Genomic DNA, 22,193 nt, shown 5'->3' with positions numbered 1-22,193 from the left:
TGCGAATATTGACTTTGAAGTAAGCTTAAGGTTAAGATTTAGAACGAAGTCAAGTGATTACCATCACCATGGCCACACTCACTCGTGATCAGTTCAACCACACTGTACAGTTCATGAGGCTGGTTTATTCCAAACCGCAGCACAGCACGCACGGCTACCAGAAGGGCGGTATGTGCAAACCTATCCTTTCAGATTCAATTTACTTTTTCGGCTACTCATATTTACAGGTCCATGGTTACTGTGTTTCAGTCAGCAGCAGTAACGGTCCAGTCTTAGACGGATCAAGGGGGAATCTACAAGACTGCAGCAAATTGTAGACCATAGTGTAGGACTATGGACTGCACAAGTGGTGTACTCACGGCATCTGTTGTTTTTAGAAAAGAAAATGTCTGCCCAATATTATATAATCTTTATTGGTTCCATTCCGAGAAAAACTAAACTACTTGTGGCTCTTATGCAGTTCACGGTCCATCCAGTCCGTCCAAATTTTGGACGGACTGTCTTGGCTGGACGGACCTCACAGTCGAATGCAGTCCTACAGTCTAAATAGTCCGTCCTATTTCTTTCAACTATCTCGCTTGGCGCAGTCGACTACAGTTGACTGCAGTCGGACATGTCTGTTCGCGGCGCTGGTTTCAGTTGACCAGAATTATCGCGAAGCTAAGCTCCATTTGTCTAGCTAGATCTTCAAAAGTGCACTTTACCCGCTGTCACCACCAGGGTTAGGTTATTAACTGACTCGGCGTTTTGGAAACCAGCGCATACCCAAACTCAAACAGATTTACAAGACTAACGGCGACTACATACCTGGGCTGTAGAAATATTAAGAATTCTATTGCTACTATTCTTACTTAGGAGTCAGGAACGTATGCGACCGCGGAAGTGGCTGCTTACGGATCGACCTTGCCTTGATGCTTAGCTACGACGACAGCTATGGGGAGGTTTGTCGCAACCTATCTTGAAATAGGGCGCTCGGCACGTTTCATAGTTCTGGAAGATTCTCACCATTTCATTATAGTATTTGTCATCGGCGTATGACTCACTTTCCTATTAGTCATTCTATTTACTCACACGTCCATGACTCATTGTATTTCTCTTTGTACTACCTTTCATTAGTATAAATACGGGGCATTCCCCCTTAGCTAGTACAATTAACACGATCAATTACTTCACTTCTCCCACACACTTTCTCTAGGTTATGAGCCCGGAGACCACTCACGCTTATACACTCTTCACCATTTTTACCACAAAGTACACTTTCTCGTTTCACTTTCAATCATGTCTGAGAGGAGCATCAAAATTCCCGCACTCCCATGCAAGCTGGATGGTCAAGGCCATTACACTGTATGGAGGGACCTTGCTACCCGCATGTTGAAAGTTCACGATCTGTGGAACTTGGTCAATGGTTCGAGCAAGCGTCCCGTGTTGACAACCACTACCACTACTGTACCTACCACGGCACCACAAGCATCAGGAAGCGTAGCTGAGGCTGAAGAAGACGAAGAAGAAACCTCCGACAACGCCGAAGAAATCAGCGACTGGGACAAAAAGGACAACCTTGCAGTTGTATTCCTTCAATCTAACATCGAATTCGAAGTTATTCTCACACTGACACCGGCCGACACCGCTCATCACCTCTGGACTCAACTCGAGGACAGATTCGATCGGAAAACCGTCGCTTCCCTCCACTCGCTCCTCGCCAATGTCGTCACACTACAGTACACACCCGACAAGGGTATCAAGGAACATCTAACCCAGTTCAACACTCTTTGGTCATCTCTCCTCACTAGAACTAGTAACTCTACGGACAAAACCAAAGACCCACTCGGTTACCACCTTCACCAACTCGCATCTGTCACAGAAGCGAAGGCATCCTTCCTACTCCTCTCACTCCGGCACGAATCCCTCGAATCAGTCGTTGACAACCTGCAAACCAAGCCCAACGTCACCTTCGATGACGTTTACGAAAAGCTGTTGGATCTGGACTCACGGCGCAACAACGATGGACAGGCGGCTGGAGAAGCCTACACAATCAGGCGAGGAAACCCAGGACACGGAAACAACAACAGAGTCAGGAGGCCACGCAACAACGAAACAGGAAATCGGGACGTCACATGCACCTGGTGCACCAAGAATGGAGAATATGCAAAAGGCCACACGCACAAAAATTGCCGAAAACTCAAAGCTTTCAGAGACAAGGAGAAGTCCGCTGCATCTGGCAACCTTAACGTCGCATCTGGTACTGCATTTCACACAAAACTCGACCTCTCTTGGATCCCCGATCTTTCTGGCCTTCCCGCACTCGAAGAAACCGATGTATTCACAATGCCGGTTGACTTCGACCTCAACAACTTCTCAGATGACACCTCGGACATTACCATGGAAGACTACTTTGGCTTCATTGCAGGACCTTCCACCACCGACAACAAGGCATGGATCTTCGACCCTGGTGCAACCAACCACATGACCGGAACGCTGGTTACTGACCCCACTCCCCACACTGGATCAGTTACTGTTGGAGGAGGTCGCAAACTCCAGATAACCGGAATTGGCAACGTCACCATCAACGGATCACATGGCCTGATCACTCTGCAGAACGTATTCTTGATCCCCGAACTAGGCAATACCAACCTGATGTCTTGGTCTTGCATCGCTAAAAAGGGATTCACAACAATTGGGACAGAAAACGGCTTTACCATCTACAAACCGAATAGCAAGGAAATCATCGGGATCGCTAACGCAAATAGTACTGGTCTCTACATCTTTGAAAACAAGGAACCCTGCGCACACCTCTCTGCCGCCACCAGCTTCTATGACTGGCACCAACGGCTTGGACATCTCCCCGCTTCCTCGCTCTCACGGCTTCGCACCATGGTCGCCGACCCCAAGTCTCTCCCCACATCTGGTCACATGGAAACATGCAACACATGTGAACTCGCTAAATCAACCAAATCTCACCTCGCTCCCCTCACCGAACCACAATCCAAACAACCACTGGAACTAATACACTCAGATCTGAGCGGCAAGTTCTCGACTCCTTCTCTGGGCGGTTTTAGTTACTATATCACCTTCATCGACGATTACTCTAGGTACGCTCACCTCTACTTCCTTAAAAAGAAGTCAGATGCAGCAGCTGCCACGGAACGATATATCGCATACATGGAAAATCAATTGGACAAAACGGTCAAACGGTTTCGAAGCGACAACGGTGGCGAGTACATCTCCAATGACCTCCAACAATTCTTTGCCTCTAAAGGCATAAAGCATGAATTCACTGTACCTTACTCTCACGAGTCAAATGGAACAGCAGAACGCTTTAACAGGACTATAGCAACAATGGCACGATCCGCCTTGCTCGACCACAACCTCCCAAAAAATCTATGGGCAGAAGCGATCAACACCATGGTACACGTCAAAAATCGACTCCCGCACAAATCACTCCCGAATATGACACCATACGAAGCACTCACCGGCAAGAAACCCTTTATTGGGCACCTCCGATCCTTCGGTGAAACCATGTTCATACACATACCCGTCGAAGCACGACCAGCTGGAACAAAACTGGATGCTAGGGCTATAACGGGACAATTCTGCGGATACGGAGATTCTGAAAAAATCTGTCGCGTCTACATACCATCACAAAGGAAAGTAGTTCTCTCTCGTCATTTTAGGTTTAAAGGTACATCCGTAGGGGAAGAAATCGAAGTCAAAACAAAAACCGACACACCCCCTAAACCAAAACAAATCGAGATCAAACAAGAACCACCCTCACGTCCGTCAACACCAAAACAACATAGAACATACGACGACGACCCAAGTGACGACGACATGATCAACCAACAAATAATGCGCGAAACCATGGAACATTTCTCCGACACTGATTCGGAAGACCACGCAAGTATAGTGGGGGCCGGCTATACGAGGCCCGCCACTGAACGTACCCCGCATGATGATAATGAAACAGATACTGATCAACCGAGACGTAACCCAGTACGGGAACGGAAACCTCCGATCAGATACGGACACAACATTCAGCATGACACTACCCTAACAGAACCAACAAACTACCACCAAGCGATGAACAGTCCTGACTCCGAAAAATGGCAGAATGCTATGAAAGTTGAACTCGACTCACTCGCAAGGAATAACACATGGAATCTGGTCAACACACCGGACCACCGCAAACTAGTTGACTGCAAATGGGTATACAAAATTAAACTCGGGCCCGATGGCAACCCCATACGGTACAAAGCCCGACTAGTCGCAAAAGGTTTCTCACAGGTCCCTGGTCAAGATTTCGATCAAACCTATGCCCCCGTCACCCGATACGAATCCATCAGACTACTCCTCGCTCGCTGCCTTCAAACCGGCGGCCAATGCGATCAGATGGACGTCACAAGCGCATTTCTATACGGCGAACTTAAGGAAGAAATCTACATGAAATCTCCTCCAGGCTATCCCACTCCCGGCAAAGCATGCAAACTAATCAAATGCATCTACGGACTCAAACAATCCTCAAGGGAATGGTATGCCCGCCTCTCAAAAGCGCTAATCAAAATAGGATTCAGAAAAGCAGACTTCGACCCTTGTGTCTTCATACACAAGACAGGGGAAGTTGTCATCGCGATATACGTAGACGATATCCTCATCTTCTACTGGTCCGTTGAACGCAAAAACCGTGTCAGCCTCCTCCTCCACTCTGAATTCGAAATGACGGAAACTGGCACAGCCAACTGGGCACTCGGAATCCACTTGATCCACACTAAGACTGGCATTGCCCTATCACAGGAAGCCTATCTCAAGCGTGTACTTATCAAATACGGCTTCGACGAATCCAGACCTGTGGCAACACCTATCGACAATAACGTCCACCTCCAAAAAGGAACGGAAGCTGAGAAAATCGACGATCCAACAATTTATCAGTCAATAATCGGTTCACTCATGTACGCAGTAATCGGCACTAGACCCGACCTCGCCTACACCGTCACCATGCTTTCACAATTTTCCTCCTGTCCCACCAAGGCTCATCTAGCTGCAGTCCATCGCGTCCTCCGTTATCTTAAGGGCACCCTCGATTGGTCACTCCATTACACCAAAACGCGACCAACTGCACTCATTGGCTACAGCGACGCAAGCTATGCCTCCGACATCGACGATCGCCGCTCATTCACCGGTCACTGCTTCATGCTAGGGGAAGCCCTCATCTCCTGGCGCTCTTATAAGCAACGATCTGTCGCCACTTCTACAACTGAAGCGGAATACATGGCCCTCTCGGACACCAGTCGACAACTGATCTGGTTAAGGAACGCAATCCACGAGCTGGAACGAAAACCAAATCTCTCTTTCATTCTTCGAGGCGACAACAACGGCTCTCTCTCTTTGGTTAAAAATCCTGTCTTTCATAAAAGGTCTAAACACATTGACGTACACTTTCATTTTGTTCGGGAACGGTTTGAGGATGAATTATTTGAACTGGAATATATTTCTACGAATGAGAACGTGGCGGATTTACTCACAAAGGGATTGGATAAAGGCAAACATGTTTTATTTTCTTCTACTATTCACTGTGGCTCACGAGGGGAAGTCTTGAAATAGGGCGCTCGGCACGTTTCATAGTTCTGGAAGATTCTCACCATTTCATTATAGTATTTGTCATCGGCGTATGACTCACTTTCCTATTAGTCATTCTATTTACTCACACGTCCATGACTCATTGTATTTCTCTTTGTACTACCTTTCATTAGTATAAATACGGGGCATTCCCCCTTAGCTAGTACAATTAACACGATCAATTACTTCACTTCTCCCACACACTTTCTCTAACCTATGGGCTTGATTGAGGCCTAGAGAACTTTTTTTCTTTTCGAGAGAGAGGATAGAGGGTAGGTATCTGTCGCTCCGCAAAGATCCTTTGGTTTATCGATTGTATCGTCTACTAAATACCGTCTCTAGTTACTCGCAGCTGCAGGGATGCTACGAAACGCGCAACCTGTACTTCTACTCCATGAAACCACATCCAACACATACAAAACAAGCAACGGATAAACGTTGACCAGATAGGTACAATATATTTGCATCATCGCGTGCGCACCCCTGTCGCCCTAGCCACTTGGTGAGCTCGTATTGTATCACCGCACTGGTCATCGCACAAAAGAGTAGGTAGGACATGGAGTAGCTTGATTGCCCGGTTCCCCAGCCCAGCCCCGCCTAATGGGACACTTCGAACGTCAACCCACCGGTGGGGGTCAGGTGTTGTTCGGCCCGGAGCCGTTGATTTTCTCCGGAGGCTCTTGTTAATCTGGCTATTGAAACTGTCTGGCATATGTGTAGTTATTTTCTACCCAGAGGCTGTGCAATAGATATTGGGCCGAACAATTCGATACGATACGATACCTGCCATAACTGCTAGCTGTCCTTTGGAGGTTACTATTTAAAAAAGTATTACGAGTTCGAATTCCTAGCCTCGGGCCTACCCTTTGCGCCTCTATTCCCTAGTGTCGCTGAAGGGCGAATCAAATGCATTATCAACTATCTGGCAGTCACTCCCGGATACTAACTTCTCCGGCGATGCCGAGTTCGATTCCAAATACTCTTTTCAAGGCCTCGTTTCTTTGAGAGTCATTTCAAGAAAACAACAGCAGCACGCGCCGTACTGGGCGCACGAAGTAATTGCATCATCTCATCAGCTGTCTCAGACCGGGAGCATCGCTTTCAAGCTTTCAGTATCGATCTTTCTATGGACCAAGGCTGGGGTTCTCTTTCTTCCCAGATCCCTTTTTATTTAAAAGAGGCAGCAACGATATTCCAAGTTCCATCTTTTTACTCCAGCGCGCCCTCTTTAGGCAGGAGGCTACCAGGCAGCCGAGTCATAGGCCATATTGGTTCCAAGAAGCACATGTTGAGTGGCGGCCGGGAAACCCGGCACGATACCCACAGGGGTGCAAAATATGCATAACCAATAAAAGGTTTAGGTTTGGGAACGAACTCGGCTCTGCTTTAGCTATGTTCGCTCTCTGTATGGGACTGTATCGGGGGGTAAGTGTAGAATAGAATAGATTCCTTCGACTAGTGTTCGAGTATATCGATAGAGTAAGATTACTTGGCAGTGTGCTCTACTAGTAGAGCACGACCGTTAATATAACAGGGGTCTGGGGTCTTGACTCTTCGGGAATTGCCAAGCGCTTGCTCCCTCTTGCTACACTCTCACTTTACATCAATCCAAACCGGAGCACGTCCACTACACCCCATTGGCTCAAAAGCAATGTGCAAAGTGCAAAGCCTCAGGCTTCATAATCTCTCCGGAACCAGCAGCACACCTTACAATTGCAGTGCCTGCTTAATGATTGCGTCTTCTGAAGCCAGCTGCAATACATAAGTGCTCTTTAGCCAATGATTGCTTTTTGCATTAGCTCAGGGTGGCTTGCAGCTGTCACCCACTTGTGCGACTCGTTGTGTCATTGCAAATTAGAGTAGGATCCCAGGAAACAGAAACACAGCCTAGCCTGGGGAAAGGGAGGGGAGGGGTTTGCGGAGGAGACCCTAGAGTACCTGACGCTGGATGTAGAGTAAATTATCATCTGCACACCCACCCACCCACCCACCCACCCACCCATAGCTTCTAGGGGGTGGGTTTGTGCTTCATATCTAACTCGCAAATAGAAAGAAAAAAAATAACTGGTGCTATATATCCACACTTTCCCCCACACACTTTTTTCCTGTACCTGCTGGTGAATCTGTACCTGTCTAACTGCCTGTATTCCCACGCTGCGCTGCCCAGGAGTATGCCAAAATGCATCTCACCACTTCAACCCTCCTCCTGCCATTCCTATTACTCATCGCGCAGACAGCTACATGCGCTCCTACTACAGAAGATACAGGTGCAGAGACAGACCACCTAGTATCCAACCGCCTCAGTCCAGTGTCGCTGCACAAACTCGTAAATAAAGACCGTCTTCACCCGCCAGTCGATACGACGAAGAAACGGGCTACGTCGGCGCTGTCGGGGCCGCTGTATATTGAGTTGCCGCTGGACCATACAGACTCGAATAGTGAGACTTTCTCGAATAGATATTGGGTGGATGAGACATTTTATCAGCCTGGAGGGCCTGTGTTTTGTAAGTACTCTAGTACCAGAGTTGGAAGGGTAGAATAGTAGAAATGGAGAGGGGGCTAATGATTGGTTGGCGGGTGGATATAGTTATCGATAATGGCGAAGCCACTGCAGACGGTATGGAGGCATACTTAACCACCGGCGCATCGGGGTCCTTCGCAGAACGCTTTAATGGGTATATAAATAATCCCCTCTCTTCATTATTTCCCAGCTATAGTAGTAGAAACTAACCCCCCCACCTCGCAATAGGCTGCTAATCCTCTGGGAGCACCGCTTCTACGGCTCCTCCCTCCCTACATTTTCCTCTGATTTCAGCTTCACCCCCTCACAGCTCAGCACCTACTTCGCCCACCATACAATCGAGCAAGCGCTCGAAGACGTCGCCGTCTTCGCTCGCACTTTCAATGCCAGCGTCCACCCGTCCACCACGCCATGGGTGTTTGTCGGGGGCTCTTACCCCGGCGCGCGCGCTGCATGGGCCCGTCTGCGTAATCCCGATATCTTCCATGCATCATTGGCGTCGTCGGCGGTGGTGCAGCTGCAGGAGAACTTTTGGCAGTATTTCCTGCCGGTGGAGAGGTCAATGGACGAACAGGGATGGCAGAACTGCTCGAGTGATATGAGGAGTTTTAATGCGTGGGTGAATGACGCTATTGATAAGCAAAATGCGACGGCGGTAGATAACTGGTTGGGGAGGGTGACGGGGGCGGAGGGGACGGCGTTGTGGAGGTATTTCCATTGGGATGATGAGGGCGATGCGTGGCTGGATCGGAAGACGAACATGAGGGCGGCGGTGGGAGTTGTATTTCAGGACTTTCAGGTGTGTATTTTGGCCGTTATTGCTGGTTGTTGTTTCTGTGGGTGGAAGAGTAGTAGATATCTGATGCTAACGGGACTCTTGATGTGCAGTATGTTGGAATGGACGGCTGGCTTGGGTACTTCTGCAACCAGCTCCAACTCGAAGCAGCGGGGTCATTCCGCAATTTCGACGCCAATTCCACCGGCATCTTTCAAGACTTTGAGCTCGACAGCGCCCTCGATATCCATGCCGCAGTCATCAGGGAAATTTGGAGCAATCTTCTCACCCAAGACCAGATCCCCCCGGTCGGCGTTAATATGTCGGACGTCTTGATTAGCCGCGACTGCTCCTCCCTCCGCGACCAGTCCTTCTGCGAGGAGACCATTAACAACCTCTCATGGCAGTGGCAAGTATGCTCTGAGTTTGGCGCCTTCCAGGTCGGAAATGCCTCACGCCCCGAGTCACTTCTCCCAAAGATTGAGTCCGTCGACTCCTGGATTGAGGACTGCGTCTCCTACTTTGGCAACGGCATGAAAAACGGCCCAAATATAGCACCGCTGAACGATAGGTACGGTGGATGGGACATGAACCCGAGCAACGTGATGTGGAACGACGGCGAGTTCGATCCATGGCGGAGCGTCACACCGCATTCGACCACTGACCTGGCACCAAAGCGCCCGACCACGACGGATATTCCAGGGAATGGAACGGTGCCGCCTGATAACGATGTGTTTGGATTTGTTGTCCCGGGCGGGTTTCATTGCCCGGATCTAGGCGATGTGGTAGCGGTGAGGGATACAAGCAGGCCGCCGAGTGGGCCGGTGTCTGGAGCCAATATCGCACATACGGTATTTATAAATGCGCTTGCGAAGTGGCTCCCGGACTTTGTAGAGCATGATGTGTCGGATGCGTCCACGATGCCGCCGGGGTCAGCTGGGGGCGCGTCGAGCTCTAATAGTGGGGGTTCGACAAGTGGCGGCCAGAACGATTCTGGGGCGGAGAGAAGAGTGATACCAGTGGTCGCAGCGATGGTAGCTGTGGCTGTGGCACTATGGGTGATATAGATGACCTTGATGTTATTTCTTATGTCTTTATGTTTGGGCGGTATTCTCGATTATTTCCTCGGTTTATGGCATGTTTTTTTCCCTGGCATAGATACCACACATCATACACTGTTCTTCTTTTCTTATCAATAAACATGTATATTATATCAAGGACATATGCACTTCTACTTACATACATTATATCTTCTCTCGACTATCACCCATGCAAGTGACCCGTTTGAGGATCCCAGTCACCCCCCCGGACGGACAGGCAATCCAGTGGTCGAGTGAGCGCCGGTGACTATAATTCGACCTCGTTCTAATCTTTGAGACCTATGGTGGGAAGTAGATTTCAACAGAAGTCTCAGACAGCGAAATTCATCTGCGTTCCGCCAAGATAACTGCGAGCATCATCTTCGAGCACCTAAATACCCTACTAGCTGAGTGGTGCCCCTACGTCGACCCGGAGCTGAAGAGAATATATATCCAAGTGAGCGTTATCAACCCTAAGCACACGGAAAGTCAACTACTCGTCCCTTTAAGCACCAGCAGGCTCCATGTTAGAACATACATACATGTATTAAGGTTCAACTAACACGGAACGCTTCTCGGGCGAGACTATAAACCAAGAGAATTACCTCAAAAGATCACCCTAGGTTATAATTAGGCGTAAGATAGCGATGTAGCTAATGTTGAAATGCTCTTCCGGCATTCTCAAATGCAGGCGATGTATTTCCAGGAGGTGCACGGTGCACCATATGACTCCCTCAAAGCTGGAAGATTCAATGTCAGCGGAAGGGGCACCATTGAAGGCCTCCAGTGACGAATATAAGGGAAGACTAAAGCGAAGGGGGGGAGGGGCATTTCTTTAATCATGCCCGCTGCTGAAGAAGGTGCTTGTTTTGTTGAGATGCTGTTGCGAAGGTAGTGACGTACCTTTGAGACAGTGAGGAGCCAGTTGATTGGCTAACCACATGTCTAAGAACACCGGATATCTCGACTATACTATCATTGCGTAAGTCGTGTAGAGAATAAAAGTCTTGATTGGTAACGGGGGAGTGTTACATAGATATAAGTACTGTTCTCGTGTATGAGAGTTATATATATTTATATATATACCGGACTGGCCTGTTTGTATAGAGAACCCCCCCCCCCCCCCAGTACTAGACAGGACGGGACCAAATTGGGAAGCGACAAACAGAAATAAATCCACCGGCAACTAGCTGTGAACACAATTTATGGCGGTTCATTCGGTTTTTTCCTGGTTATTCGTTAACTCAAAGGCAATGATCTCCAACTGGGGAGCTAACTTGTACATACGTCTCCAATAGGTGTATGTAGGTGGCCGGACCTGGCATTTATATGAAGAGGAGGCAAGATCCGAGTCGTCGAGCCTTCCCACTATAAGTCAATAAAAAAAACTAGAGTAATTCTCACCAACTCAACTGATGTTACTTCCTCTTAAATTCCACTCTCCTCTCATGTTCAGTGTGTCAACATGCATGCGTGCATAACTAGCTCCCGGCGTCCTCGAATGCTCACCGCCTGCATTTTTATACCCCCTCGGGTATAGTCGTATGTCCTCAGGTCCAGAAGAGGACAGCGAAGACATATCGCTCGATCAACTCTCAGATCCAAAAACCAGACAGAATAATTACCCTGACTTGTTCCGAGGTGAAGGGAACCAATACTTTCTTTTACTTGTGTGTTTAGGTCAAGGTAATTAAATCGCGAACATATAATGCGATTCTGGAGAGCCGGGAAAAAAAGGAAGGAAGAAGATTCTTCCTTCAAATCATAGCCTGCTGATATACCTGTAGCTTGTACGCCGGAGTGTTGATAGATTGGTAGGACATGTACAATACATGTAGTGTTTATTCCAGGGCCAGGGTTTGGGGGGACAGAATACTGCTGTTACATAAGCAAGAAATGTTGTACTGCGTACATGTAGTTAAGAAACTTGTAGAGCATGGGCAAAAGAGATAGCGACCGGAATAGTATGTAACAAGGTCCAAAACTAATTCTTGCTCTCTATGTTTGATTCCGACTGCACTGAGGTATTTGGTTTCTCCAATTTCAACAGTAAGAAATGAAAATATCTCGAACCTCTTTGATCAAGCCAACAGGTTTAAGAATCCTATATAGACCTTTAGAATTCAATATGACGTTCCGCTCATGTATACCTGTTAGCCGAGGCGGCTTCAGTGGACGCGCCAACCCCTCCTTGAATTTCTACGGGACGCTGTAGCACACATCACGCAGCCCTCGTGTGCACTCAATCACAGCTGATCACTCGCACTCAAAAAGCCCGCCACGGTCCCCTCGTTCCTTTCACAACACCACTTACGAGTCTGTGAGCAAGAAAAAAAACTTCTCCTGCAATCTTACAAATATCTCTGAGTTTCTTGAAACGATATTGCATATCTATAGGTACTTGAAATCCTCTGCTCCCCTAGGTATTTTCATCCGATGAAGATAGAATACTTGAAATCCACCTGCTAATATACTAAAGAAAGACCTTGTTCTACCTCTCACGCAATAGTTATCCACCGTTTTCGACCTCATACATCATCTCCCTATCCTCTCAATGGCCAACGTCGGTGTAAACCCAAACGCTGAACCAATTCGGATTGTTAACCCAAATCTGATTAATGCTTGCCTCAATCTTGCCGCCCCTGGCGTCGACGCTATTGCAGAAGCAAAATCCAAATACAACGTCCTAGAGAAGCAGCTCAAAGAGCTCGAAAAGTTTGTCTATAGGCCTGACAGCATTAGAGGAGCCCTCAAAAGCCTCGTCAAAGATAACATCATCTTGGACAACAGTAAATGGGAAAAGATTGTATCGAGAAAGGAAGTCCTCAATAAGGAAATGGAGTATATGGAAGCGGTATTGCGGGCAATTCAGCACCGAATGGACTATTTGCTGGTCAACCTACCAGCGGCATAGGGAGTAGATTTGCATGGTGGTGGAGACGGATACTTGAAATTTGGTTGTTGCAACTAGGGATTGTGTCTGTGGTAATGGTGCGCTGAGTTAAGGCTAGCTAGGTATGGCATTTGAAAAAAGAATTAAAGGTCTTCATTATCATGATCACTGGTCCAAATGGTAGTAAGCATTTCCAAACCATTCTTGTCCAAATTTTGATTTATTCTACCCATATCAGAGTACTTGTTTTTTTTCTGCCCCTAGCCCAACACGCCCTCAAATTAACTAAGAAAAGAAACTGGAACTACAAATGCATAATGCATCCACTTATGCTAACAACACCCTGCTAATGATATATAAGGGAACATAAAGATTGAGACCGCACGCAACGTGTAATAAGACTGAATGAAAAGAGAGAAGAAAATGCTGTACATGAAAAGAAAATGACTTATCACCGGTTTTTTTTAATTCCCGCCCCAGTTGTCCCCGCCCCCTCTTCTGCGTCTTTTAACCTCATCTCCCTTCCTACCGTCTCCGCGCACGCCGCTATCTTCTCTACGGTGTTTGCGATCGCGGCTTTCACGGTCTCTGTCCCTTTCTCTGATATCCCTCTCTCTATCACGTTCCCGTTCACGCTCCCCGTCACCGCCCCTTCCACGGTCAACACGCTCAACACGCTCAACGCCTCTATCACGGTCCTTTCTATCAGTGGAAGATCCACCGCGATCAGAGCCGCGACGAGAGTCTACCCGTTCAACCCGTTCAACCCGTTCTGCAACGCGGTCTCGTTCACGCTCTCGCTCCAATCCACGGTCTCTTTCCATGCCTCGTTCGCGCTCACCACGCTCCCTTTCACCTCTTTCACGCTCACGCTCAAGATGGCGCTCTCCATCCCCTCTATCCCTTCTCTCCATGCCACGTTCACGTTCACCACGCTCCCGATCTCTCTCAGCCCCTCTTTCTCTTCCGCTGCCACCGTCTCGATCACGACCATGACGACCACTACGGCTTCCGTGATCACTAGTAGGCCTCTCCTCGGCACTTCCGCTGTGAGACACTGCATCTACCGCAGCAGATGTGCTAGCTCTCCTGCTTCCCCCTTCTGGCATATTTCCCCGCCTTCCGGAGCCTAGCATCGAGGGTTCGGGAGGAATGGCTTGAGGTTGAGACTGTGATCCCCTGCCAGAGTCTCGGCCCGAGTCGCGGCCAGAAGTAGAACCCCCACCGGCACCGTTGCCATTGGGACGACGAGCACGCCCACGAATAACCTGACCTGCTGGAGCTGGATCCATAGCTTGACCAAGGACGTTCTGCATAGCTTGCATACGCCTACGCTGATGATGTGTTTCGGTATCATTTCTCTCTGGCCTGGACGTGGAAGGCCCTGTGGGGGGTGATCCCGGCTTGGTGGACGGTCCAGTGATCGGAGATGTGGAAGTGGATTCTGCGTTATCGCCTCTAGGTCCGGAAGGTACTGTGACCTGAATACTCTGTATGCGGCTTGGATGAACTGGAGGAGGCTGTTGCTGCTGTCTTCCTTGACCCTGTTGCCTCTGGTCTCTATCTCCCCTCGACCTCCCGTCATCATTTCGAGATTCGGGTCGGGGGTTCACGGGTGTAGCGTTCGCACCCATCATTTGCGGAGCCTCAAGCGCAGTCATGGCCCTCAACCTATCAGGATGGATGCCAGAAATATCCACCCCCGGGGTGGAGGGTGCAGAGCGACTTTGCTGTGACCCTTCGAACTTATCATTCGGCAAGTTCAAAGGTATAGGCTTATCACTCGGGGAAGACAAGGGCTGCACGCCGATAGGCGTGGTTAATATTCTCCCGGGTCCCCCAGGGCCTGGAATCGATTGGGATTGTACTCCGGGAGCAACCCAGACCTGTCCACGTCTCGGTCCATGTGGCGGGTTGGGCTCTCGCGGTCCCTTCGGAATAATCAAATCTGGTGGGTTCAATCTACCGTGGTTTGGATCTTGATGGTGCTGCTGAATTGGAACATGTCGTTGATCGCGGTGGTCCGGGATACTCGGGCCAGAAGGTGCACGTATTGGCGCGGTAAACAAATCACGCTCCTTAGGCGTCTGCGGCCCCGACTCAACTTGTTGGCGGTTCCGCCTATCCCTCTCAACATCGGCTCTCGGCCCAGCAGGTGGTCTTTGCAAATGTGGAGATTCCTCCTGTCTGGGTGTTGTCTGTTCGGGTCTTCTCTCGGAGTTGGCGCGACGCTGCTGTTCTGGACTATCTACATTCATGGGATCTGAATGCCTTGGCTGGTCATGTCTTCTTCCGCGCTCCTCCATTCTCTCGCCCCTCCTTCCGCGGTCCTGGTCGGGTGTAGGGACTCTTGTGTCCATTCTGGTGGGAGGTGTTTGTTGCGGCGGTTGGTTTTGTCGGATTGGTGTGTCATTTCCGCGAAGAAGATCGGGCTCTTTTCTTCCACCTCGCTCGTCACGGCTCGGGAGTGCTGGCCTCTGGAACGACTCGTCCCGTCCCCCCCTCGGGGGTCGCTCAACATCCCTTCTGTGCATATCTACCCCACGGACATCTCTCCCATCCCTCCTTGGGCTTACTGGCCTCCTCTCTGGTCCCGGTCTTTCCGGCAACCTCTCACCAGGGCCCAATCTCCCTCTAATCTCAACCTGGGGGCCGGACCTCGGGTCTCTTACCAGGTCCCTTAAATCCCTCCGCTCCAAGTCAGATACTCGCCTTGCATCTTGTGGATGCTGTGGTCGGTCAGGAAGTTGATGCTGGGGCTGGGTTCTTTGTGCAATATTCCTGTTGTTTGGTGCAACATTCTGTTGTCTCATACTCAGGTCTTGCTGAGCGGCGCCCCGAATTGGCATAGGATCGTCCCTCCTCGGTGTTCCAACCCTTGAGGGCTCATTAGACATTTGCTGCGGCTGCTGCTGCTGTGGTCTAGGTGGCTCTCTCGAATGTCCGCGCCTGATCGGCGGTGGGATGGGGCCTGGCCTAGCAGGTAGATTTGGGGCCCTTCGAGTGTCCTTTGATGCATCCGGCGCGCTCTGTGGCGAAAGCACAGTTCTCCTCCCATCACCTTTTCCGCCCTTGGTGCTGTCATCAATCTCTCCGTCTTCCTTCTCTGCCTCTGGTTTCGATGGCAAAGTCAAGGGAGTACTAGCATCCGAATCAGTCTTTGTGGCCTTGTTGGCTTCGGCAAGCGGCGAGGAATCATACTTAGTGCTCGTAGTCGAGGAGACTGGCTGCGCAGGAGTTGTAGCTGGCGATGGGCTGGGTTTTGTTGACACCGCAGGAGTGAGGACCTCGCTCTTGGCGCCCTATAAATTGCATCAGTTAGTCCCAGTTCCATATATAACAGCAATAAACTAATAATGAAAAAACAGCCACCGTTTCTCGATAACAAATCGCAAAGCGGGTAGGTAGGTACGAAGACCAAATCAGACAAGAAGTCGTCGCTTAGCCGAATTTGCCACCGAGCTAAAAGCCATCGCATCTTAAATACCAACCCCCACAGACACAAGATACACGTACCTTTTGAAATCCTGCAACAAGGACCCACTCACTCTCCCTCCTCTTGAGTAGCCCGAGCAGCGTTGTCGCCGCAATCTTCAAATCTTCTCTCTTCTCAACTCTTCCGATCTCCTCAACCTTCTCCACAACCGTCCTTCCAATCCAGTCAACTGCAGGGAAAAACATGTGCACATGCTTCAACACAACAACAGTGTTCCGGATATGCATGTACTCCTTGCTACTAAGGCAGTTCTTTACCGCATTATGAAGAGTCTTGTGCCACTTGTATAGTATTTTCCTGAAGTCTTCCCAGTCGAATGGATGACCCTTGACGTTAAACCCGCAAAGATTCTTTCCAAGCGCGTTTGCTTCATAGAGAGCACGGTCGGCATGCCAGGCATGAAGATCGGTCATGATTTCTTTCAGGAAGCGGCCATAGTTTTCAGCTTCGCGCTGGGTACAGATGAAGATCGTAGCGCCGAGACATTTTCCGAAGATGGCGTCGTAGATGCCAATCGTATGGAACTTTGGTGTTCCCATTTTGTGAAGGTCTTTGATGAATCTCGAGCAGAAGGAAGCGTCGTTGGGTGAAAGCATTATGCGGGGCAGGAGACAGTACTGAATGAAGTGATTTGTAACTTCGCGTTGGTCATAGTGGTCGCTAGCAAACCAATGATCCTTCTCCGACACCAGTCTTCGTCTGGCGAGGTTGTGGTCGCGAATATGGAGCTTAAGCTCAGCAGACAATCGACCACTAGTAGCCATTAGCTCCTCACGTCGTTCCCTGGTCTTCTGCCTTCCGGAAATAGACAGGTCAGAACGATCACTATCAAGCGCCCTCACAGCGGCATTTATCCTGTTAGTTTCCGTCTGATAGGCCTCCATCGGAACATGGATATCATAGATCGAAAGCTGCCAGAATGTGACATAGAAGCTCAAGCTGAATTTCGACCAAACATCCTCCGGCAAGATTGGCTTAACTTCCGCCATAATTTTCTCCAACACTGGGTTCCAAGGCGTCTTCTTCTCCACTACAGGTGCCGCGTCCTCAGCATCCTTCATTTCCACATCGTCAACTTCCGGTGCTTCAACTTTTCTCATCTTACTCTTCACTGCGTTCCTCACGATCCACCATGCTACCGCAGGCTCCAATCCAAGATCTAGACATAGCTTACTAACACTGGGGATGATCTCTTCGTATTTTTCCGCTGGCAATCCTGTGTTGAGTAGGTCTAGGTACTGACTAAGCACCACGTGAATCTCGTCAAACAAGTTTCCAAGAACCTTCAGTGGTGCGCCGTCCTCATCCAGCCTGAACACACATGTTTGCCTCTCCTGCGCGATAAGGATAAGAAGCTGTGTGGCAAGCCCAGATTTAGTTAGGGTGTATGTGAGTGTCTTCATGGTATCGGGGGTGTCCTCAGCCTTGGAGTCGCGGAACGCCTTGAGAATCTGTTTCCTCAGGTTTTCCCCACCAGCCAATCCTTGAAGTTGAGCATCGTTGAGATTGATTTCAGGGTTGATACCGGCCATTGACTGAATCAGCTGCTGGAGAACAATGAGATCCACCGAGATGTTGCGCTTGAGCTGGCGGGCCACATATTCAAGGATTGGTGTGGGATCCATCTGCTTATTATATCGGGTGTAGATTTTACCACAGAAGTGTGCAAGGGCTTTATCAAATGTCAGTCGTGTTCAAGGAAGTTTGGGGAATCCGATCATAATTCCCTTCGGTCGGTGCCCAGGTATGGCAGGAGACATGACGAAGACGGAACTTGGAGATGGATGAAAGTATGAGTATACTGTTGAAATCCAGGAGAGTGACTTACATTGTAGCCATCTACTTGTTAACATTCCATCCGCCTGTACTCGTTTCTTTCCCTCGGTACTCATACTATAAAATTGTTAGTACCGATACTGACAACGAAAACTTGGTCAGAGAGCAAACCTATTAAGGACGCAAAACCCAACTGCGTCAAAACCAAGCGGCGTGAAGTACCTGGCCGCATCAACCACGCACTCGATCAGATTATCATATCCTTCCACCTGACCAAGAACTACCTGCATAACGACTACCGGCATACTTGTCGCTACCTTTGCCAATTGTCTCGCCATCAGCTTGACATTTGTCTTTGATATCCTCTTCAACAGGTCTCTTGTTTCTCTCTCGGTCTCCGCAACCTTCAACTTCAACTCCGGAATGCGTTTGGAGGAAACAGTGCTCCATTCACCGTACAAGCTGTATCGTGTAGTGGTCGGGAAACATTCGAGAAGTCGCCAGACCTCATTAACAAGGCCCGCATTACCATCCGTAAGTGAAACAGCAGGCACCAGAATCGCGCGAGAAAGATCGATCCATCTCTTCTTATCCTCTTCGGTACAATCGGGAGCTTTGAGCACCATGCGTCCAATGCGACAGATCCTGGTGAGCACACCAGGGTCTCTCCCGACACGAGGGCCAAGAATTCGTCCAAGGGTTTCCATAAGACGAACCACATCTTTAGGGTCCCGGCAAATAGGAACACCATCCTTCCACTCATCCCAGAAAAAGCGATATTCGATATCGCCAGTTTTCAGTTTAAGGTTGCTGATTGTAAAGGACACCATCGCCTTTCGTCGGGGCTGATCAACAAGCTCAAGACCACCAGGAGCGGTGACTCCGACCTTCCGCATACCCATTTCGGTTCGGCTGGGTCGTAGGGGTAGATAAACCGTCTCGATGGACTGAATGAGAATACGGCCGATGTGATCGGCAATATCGTCGGCAGGGCCGGGAAGGAACGGGTATTTTCCCAGGATGAACATCGCAGCGGGGATAGCGCCAACGGCAAGCAGATATTTGAGGAGAATGACTTTCTGGTTATCTTGTATCTTCGGCTTTGGCTCCTCGGCTTTCTGCTCCTCCGGCTTCTTCTCCTCGGCGGCGGGGGTTGAGTTTGAAGACGCCTTGGCCCGCGGTGGAAGCGGTACGGTATCGTCGGCAAGGGCGCCAGCCATCATGAGTGCATTCCGTTTCCCACCTCGCTGTTTCTCTTCCATCTTCTTCTTCCAGGCAGTGTGTAATGATTCCATACCCTCCTCATCCCTAGGGCTGAGATGGGGATACAGATCTGCCAAATCCACAAATCCAATCTTGATCAACAGAGCACTCAGAACCAGGAGATTCTCTGGTGTGGATTCCCTAACATCCTCTTGCTGGTAATATCGGAATTTGAATCCTAGAAGCTGGGCAGCAACCTTATTCCCTCCTTTTTCATATCCTTCCGGTGATTCGAAAAACGCAGAAATCCCTTGCTTGTGTAGTTTGTCAAAGAAAGCACCATCAGCGATTGCCTTCAGCCTTTCCTTTTCAGCCTTCTGTTCCTCTCTTCCCTGTTGGGTGGCCTGCTCATCGTCATTCAGAGTAGGGAGGTGCTTAGGCCACCACGCGCTTCCTCTCAACAGCTTAACGAAAAATCTAGCGTTAGAAACAACCGTACAGGCGGCAGTATCCAACAACACGTCCAAGACCCTTCCAGGATCCAGTTCAAACGCGCCAACCAAGCCTTTTACCCGTTCACCAGTCCTTGCGACAACTTCGTACGGCTGAGAGGAATAGGAGGCTGTGAAAAACTCTGTAATTAGTTTCGAAAACCCTTCTGATTCCTCTCGGAGGAGATTGTGTCTTCGTTGTTTGTAAACCAGACTGGTTGTGACTTTAATCGCCCGCCTCGAGAACATGGGTGTCACAAGACCGATAGCGATGAGTGTACCCGACTCGAGTGTCGATGATATTACATCTTGTGGTATAGGGTGAGGGATAAGGGATTTGAGAAGTTGGGCCAAGTTCTGAGGTGTCGTCTTCTCTCCAGAGTCGCCCACCTCGAACTGATGTAGTGATGAAAGGAACAAACTTCGCAGATCGAGTCCGGCCGCGTTGTCCCTAAAATCTAGACTTGTTAAGACATCGGTTAAAAACCTCGCAGCGTTTTCCACCGAGAGACGGTTATCAATAGCAGACTTCACGAGCTCCTGGAATATGATGCAGGCTGAATCTGTGTCATTTTCCTTTGTAGCCTTCTCTAGCGACTCCTTGACACGCGAGAAGCCCGTAAACTGCCACTCTTTGATAACGGCATCCGTCAGGTATTCCCAATAGTAATAATCGCGCGGTGTAGCAGGGGGGGTTGGTTGATTAACGAGGTTCATTAAGTCGTCGGGGGCATTAGGTTCATCCATAGTGCGTCGGGGTGTTCGTTGGATTTGAGGTTGTTGCGCTTGTTGCTGCGATGAGGAGCTCTGTTGGCGACCGCGTCTAGAGCGACCGTTTCCTCCTCCACCACCTCCGCCATGACCACCTTGTCCACCACCACCACCACCTCCTCCTCCTCCTCCACCACCACCGCCACCACCGCCGCCGGAATTATTCCGGGGTGAGTACTGATCGCCCGAGCGGCCAGGATTATAGGGTGACATGCGGGAGGTTTGATTATTATCGGAATGTTTTCGCTTGCGATTCCGGTCGCCTGAATGACGATCGCCGGGCATGGCGAGGGAAGAAAGCTAGGAAGGGTGGGTTGGGTAAAGAGAGAGAAAGAGAGAATGGGTTTTTGTTTGGGGGGGTGGGGGGGAGTAGAACTCCCGATATGAATCGAGGTGAATTGTATGGCAATCAAGGTTGTGAAGGGAGCTGTAAGATAGAGATGTAGTGAAATGGGTTTGGTTGTATATGTCTGGGAGGAATACAAGAGGGGAGATGAGCACAAGAAAATCTCTGGACGCGTTCTCGTTTCGGTGGAGGAAGCAGAAATGGCAGAAAGAAAAAAATCAACAAATGGCTGAGAATGTAGCTGATAAGCAGAATGGGTATCTCAGACGAGGGATGAAGGGGGGCTTCGTTGAAGAAGCTGAAGTCCTTTGAACACCTTTCTGCGGTATCTTCTTGCAGTTCTTCTTGTTGGGCGAGAGATGTTTTTTCCTGGGAAAGTTCAAAAACCAGCCAATGCAGGGAGGGAAGGCTTGGCGGGGCGAGAGATATGATGTGTGGCTGACATAAGCCACACCCACCACACTCACACTCCACCACCAACATGCACAATCACGTGCGGGAAGGTTTCTCCGAACTACGCTTTGCGGCTTTACGGGCACTTGCAAAACCAGGTTTGCTTGCTTTGTCTAAGCTGTTGTTGTTGTTGTTGTTGTTGTTGTTGTTGTCGTGCACCTGTGGTCAACCCCAATTGAACGATTGCAAATGTATCTTCACGCCACGTCCCTCAGGTTTGTGTTTTAAGGATCAAGACAAACGTCTCTTATCAGTGAGGTTGAGTAGGTACACGTGTTACCGGGATCCTCCGGGGAAAATATGACGCTTTCCGACTCTGAGAGACTGTTGCCAAGATCCGGTCGCACTAATTGCACTAATTGTCCGCGAAATGGTTTTACTTGGGTACGCTAGCCCTCTTGGGCACTGATTCTCGACATGGTTGACTGCGGAGCGAAGCCAAATCTACAGCCACGTATATGAACCTCTTTGATGTCAACAATCGACTGAAATACTCGATTTAAAGCTCCGAGACATCGTGGGTGGTGGGGCACCACGGGCTGACTGCCTATTTAGCAGTTAACATAAGCTTATATGCTGGAATATCAGGGCGTGTAGGGCACTTAGCTAGCATTCAAGATACATACCAGCAAGTTTGAGTGTACCTTGATCATCGACCACAGGTATGGTATAGCCACCACTCTAATATCTAACATCCATACGCGGTATATAGCTGACCCTTAGTAGACGACCTGATATAGCGATTACTTGGGCTTCGTTTGTCTTCGCATCGAAGACAT

General features: G+C 49.3%; 3 protein-coding genes across 3 annotated transcripts; 2 read left to right on the top strand and 1 right to left on the bottom strand.

Annotated features, from left to right (window-relative positions):
- Window positions 1-7,789: 7,789 nt before the first annotated feature.
- LAJ45_08262 (uncharacterized protein) lies at window positions 7,790-9,973 on the top strand (the record flags this gene model as incomplete). Its single annotated transcript, XM_046117813.1, has 4 exons — window positions 7,790-8,114; window positions 8,198-8,285; window positions 8,360-8,930; window positions 9,020-9,973. 4 exons carry the CDS (start codon window positions 7,790-7,792, stop codon window positions 9,971-9,973), a joined length of 1,938 nt encoding a protein of 645 aa, XP_045969100.1.
- Window positions 9,974-12,539: 2,566 nt separating this feature from the next.
- LAJ45_08261 (uncharacterized protein) lies at window positions 12,540-12,899 on the top strand (the record flags this gene model as incomplete). Its single annotated transcript, XM_046117812.1, has 1 exon — window positions 12,540-12,899. The coding sequence occupies one exon, from the start codon at window positions 12,540-12,542 to the stop codon at window positions 12,897-12,899; it is 360 nt and encodes a 119-aa protein (XP_045969099.1).
- Window positions 12,900-13,342: 443 nt separating this feature from the next.
- LAJ45_08260 (uncharacterized protein) lies at window positions 13,343-20,900 on the bottom strand (the record flags this gene model as incomplete). Its single annotated transcript, XM_046117811.1, has 6 exons — window positions 13,343-16,019; window positions 16,080-16,180; window positions 16,395-18,046; window positions 18,133-18,147; window positions 18,203-18,267; window positions 18,322-20,900. The coding sequence occupies 6 exons, from the start codon at window positions 20,898-20,900 to the stop codon at window positions 13,343-13,345; spliced, it is 7,089 nt and encodes a 2,362-aa protein (XP_045969098.1).
- Between the last annotated feature and the right edge of the window lie 1,293 nt (window positions 20,901-22,193).

The sequence above is a fragment of the Morchella importuna genome (assembly GCF_003444635.1).
Source record: "Morchella importuna strain M04M26 chromosome Unknown Morimp01GS028, whole genome shotgun sequence".
In the NCBI taxonomy this organism is placed as follows: Eukaryota; Fungi; Ascomycota; class Pezizomycetes; order Pezizales; family Morchellaceae; genus Morchella; species Morchella importuna.
The sequence above is the reverse complement of the archived record's forward strand: the minus strand, read 5'-3'. Positions and strand labels throughout refer to the sequence as shown.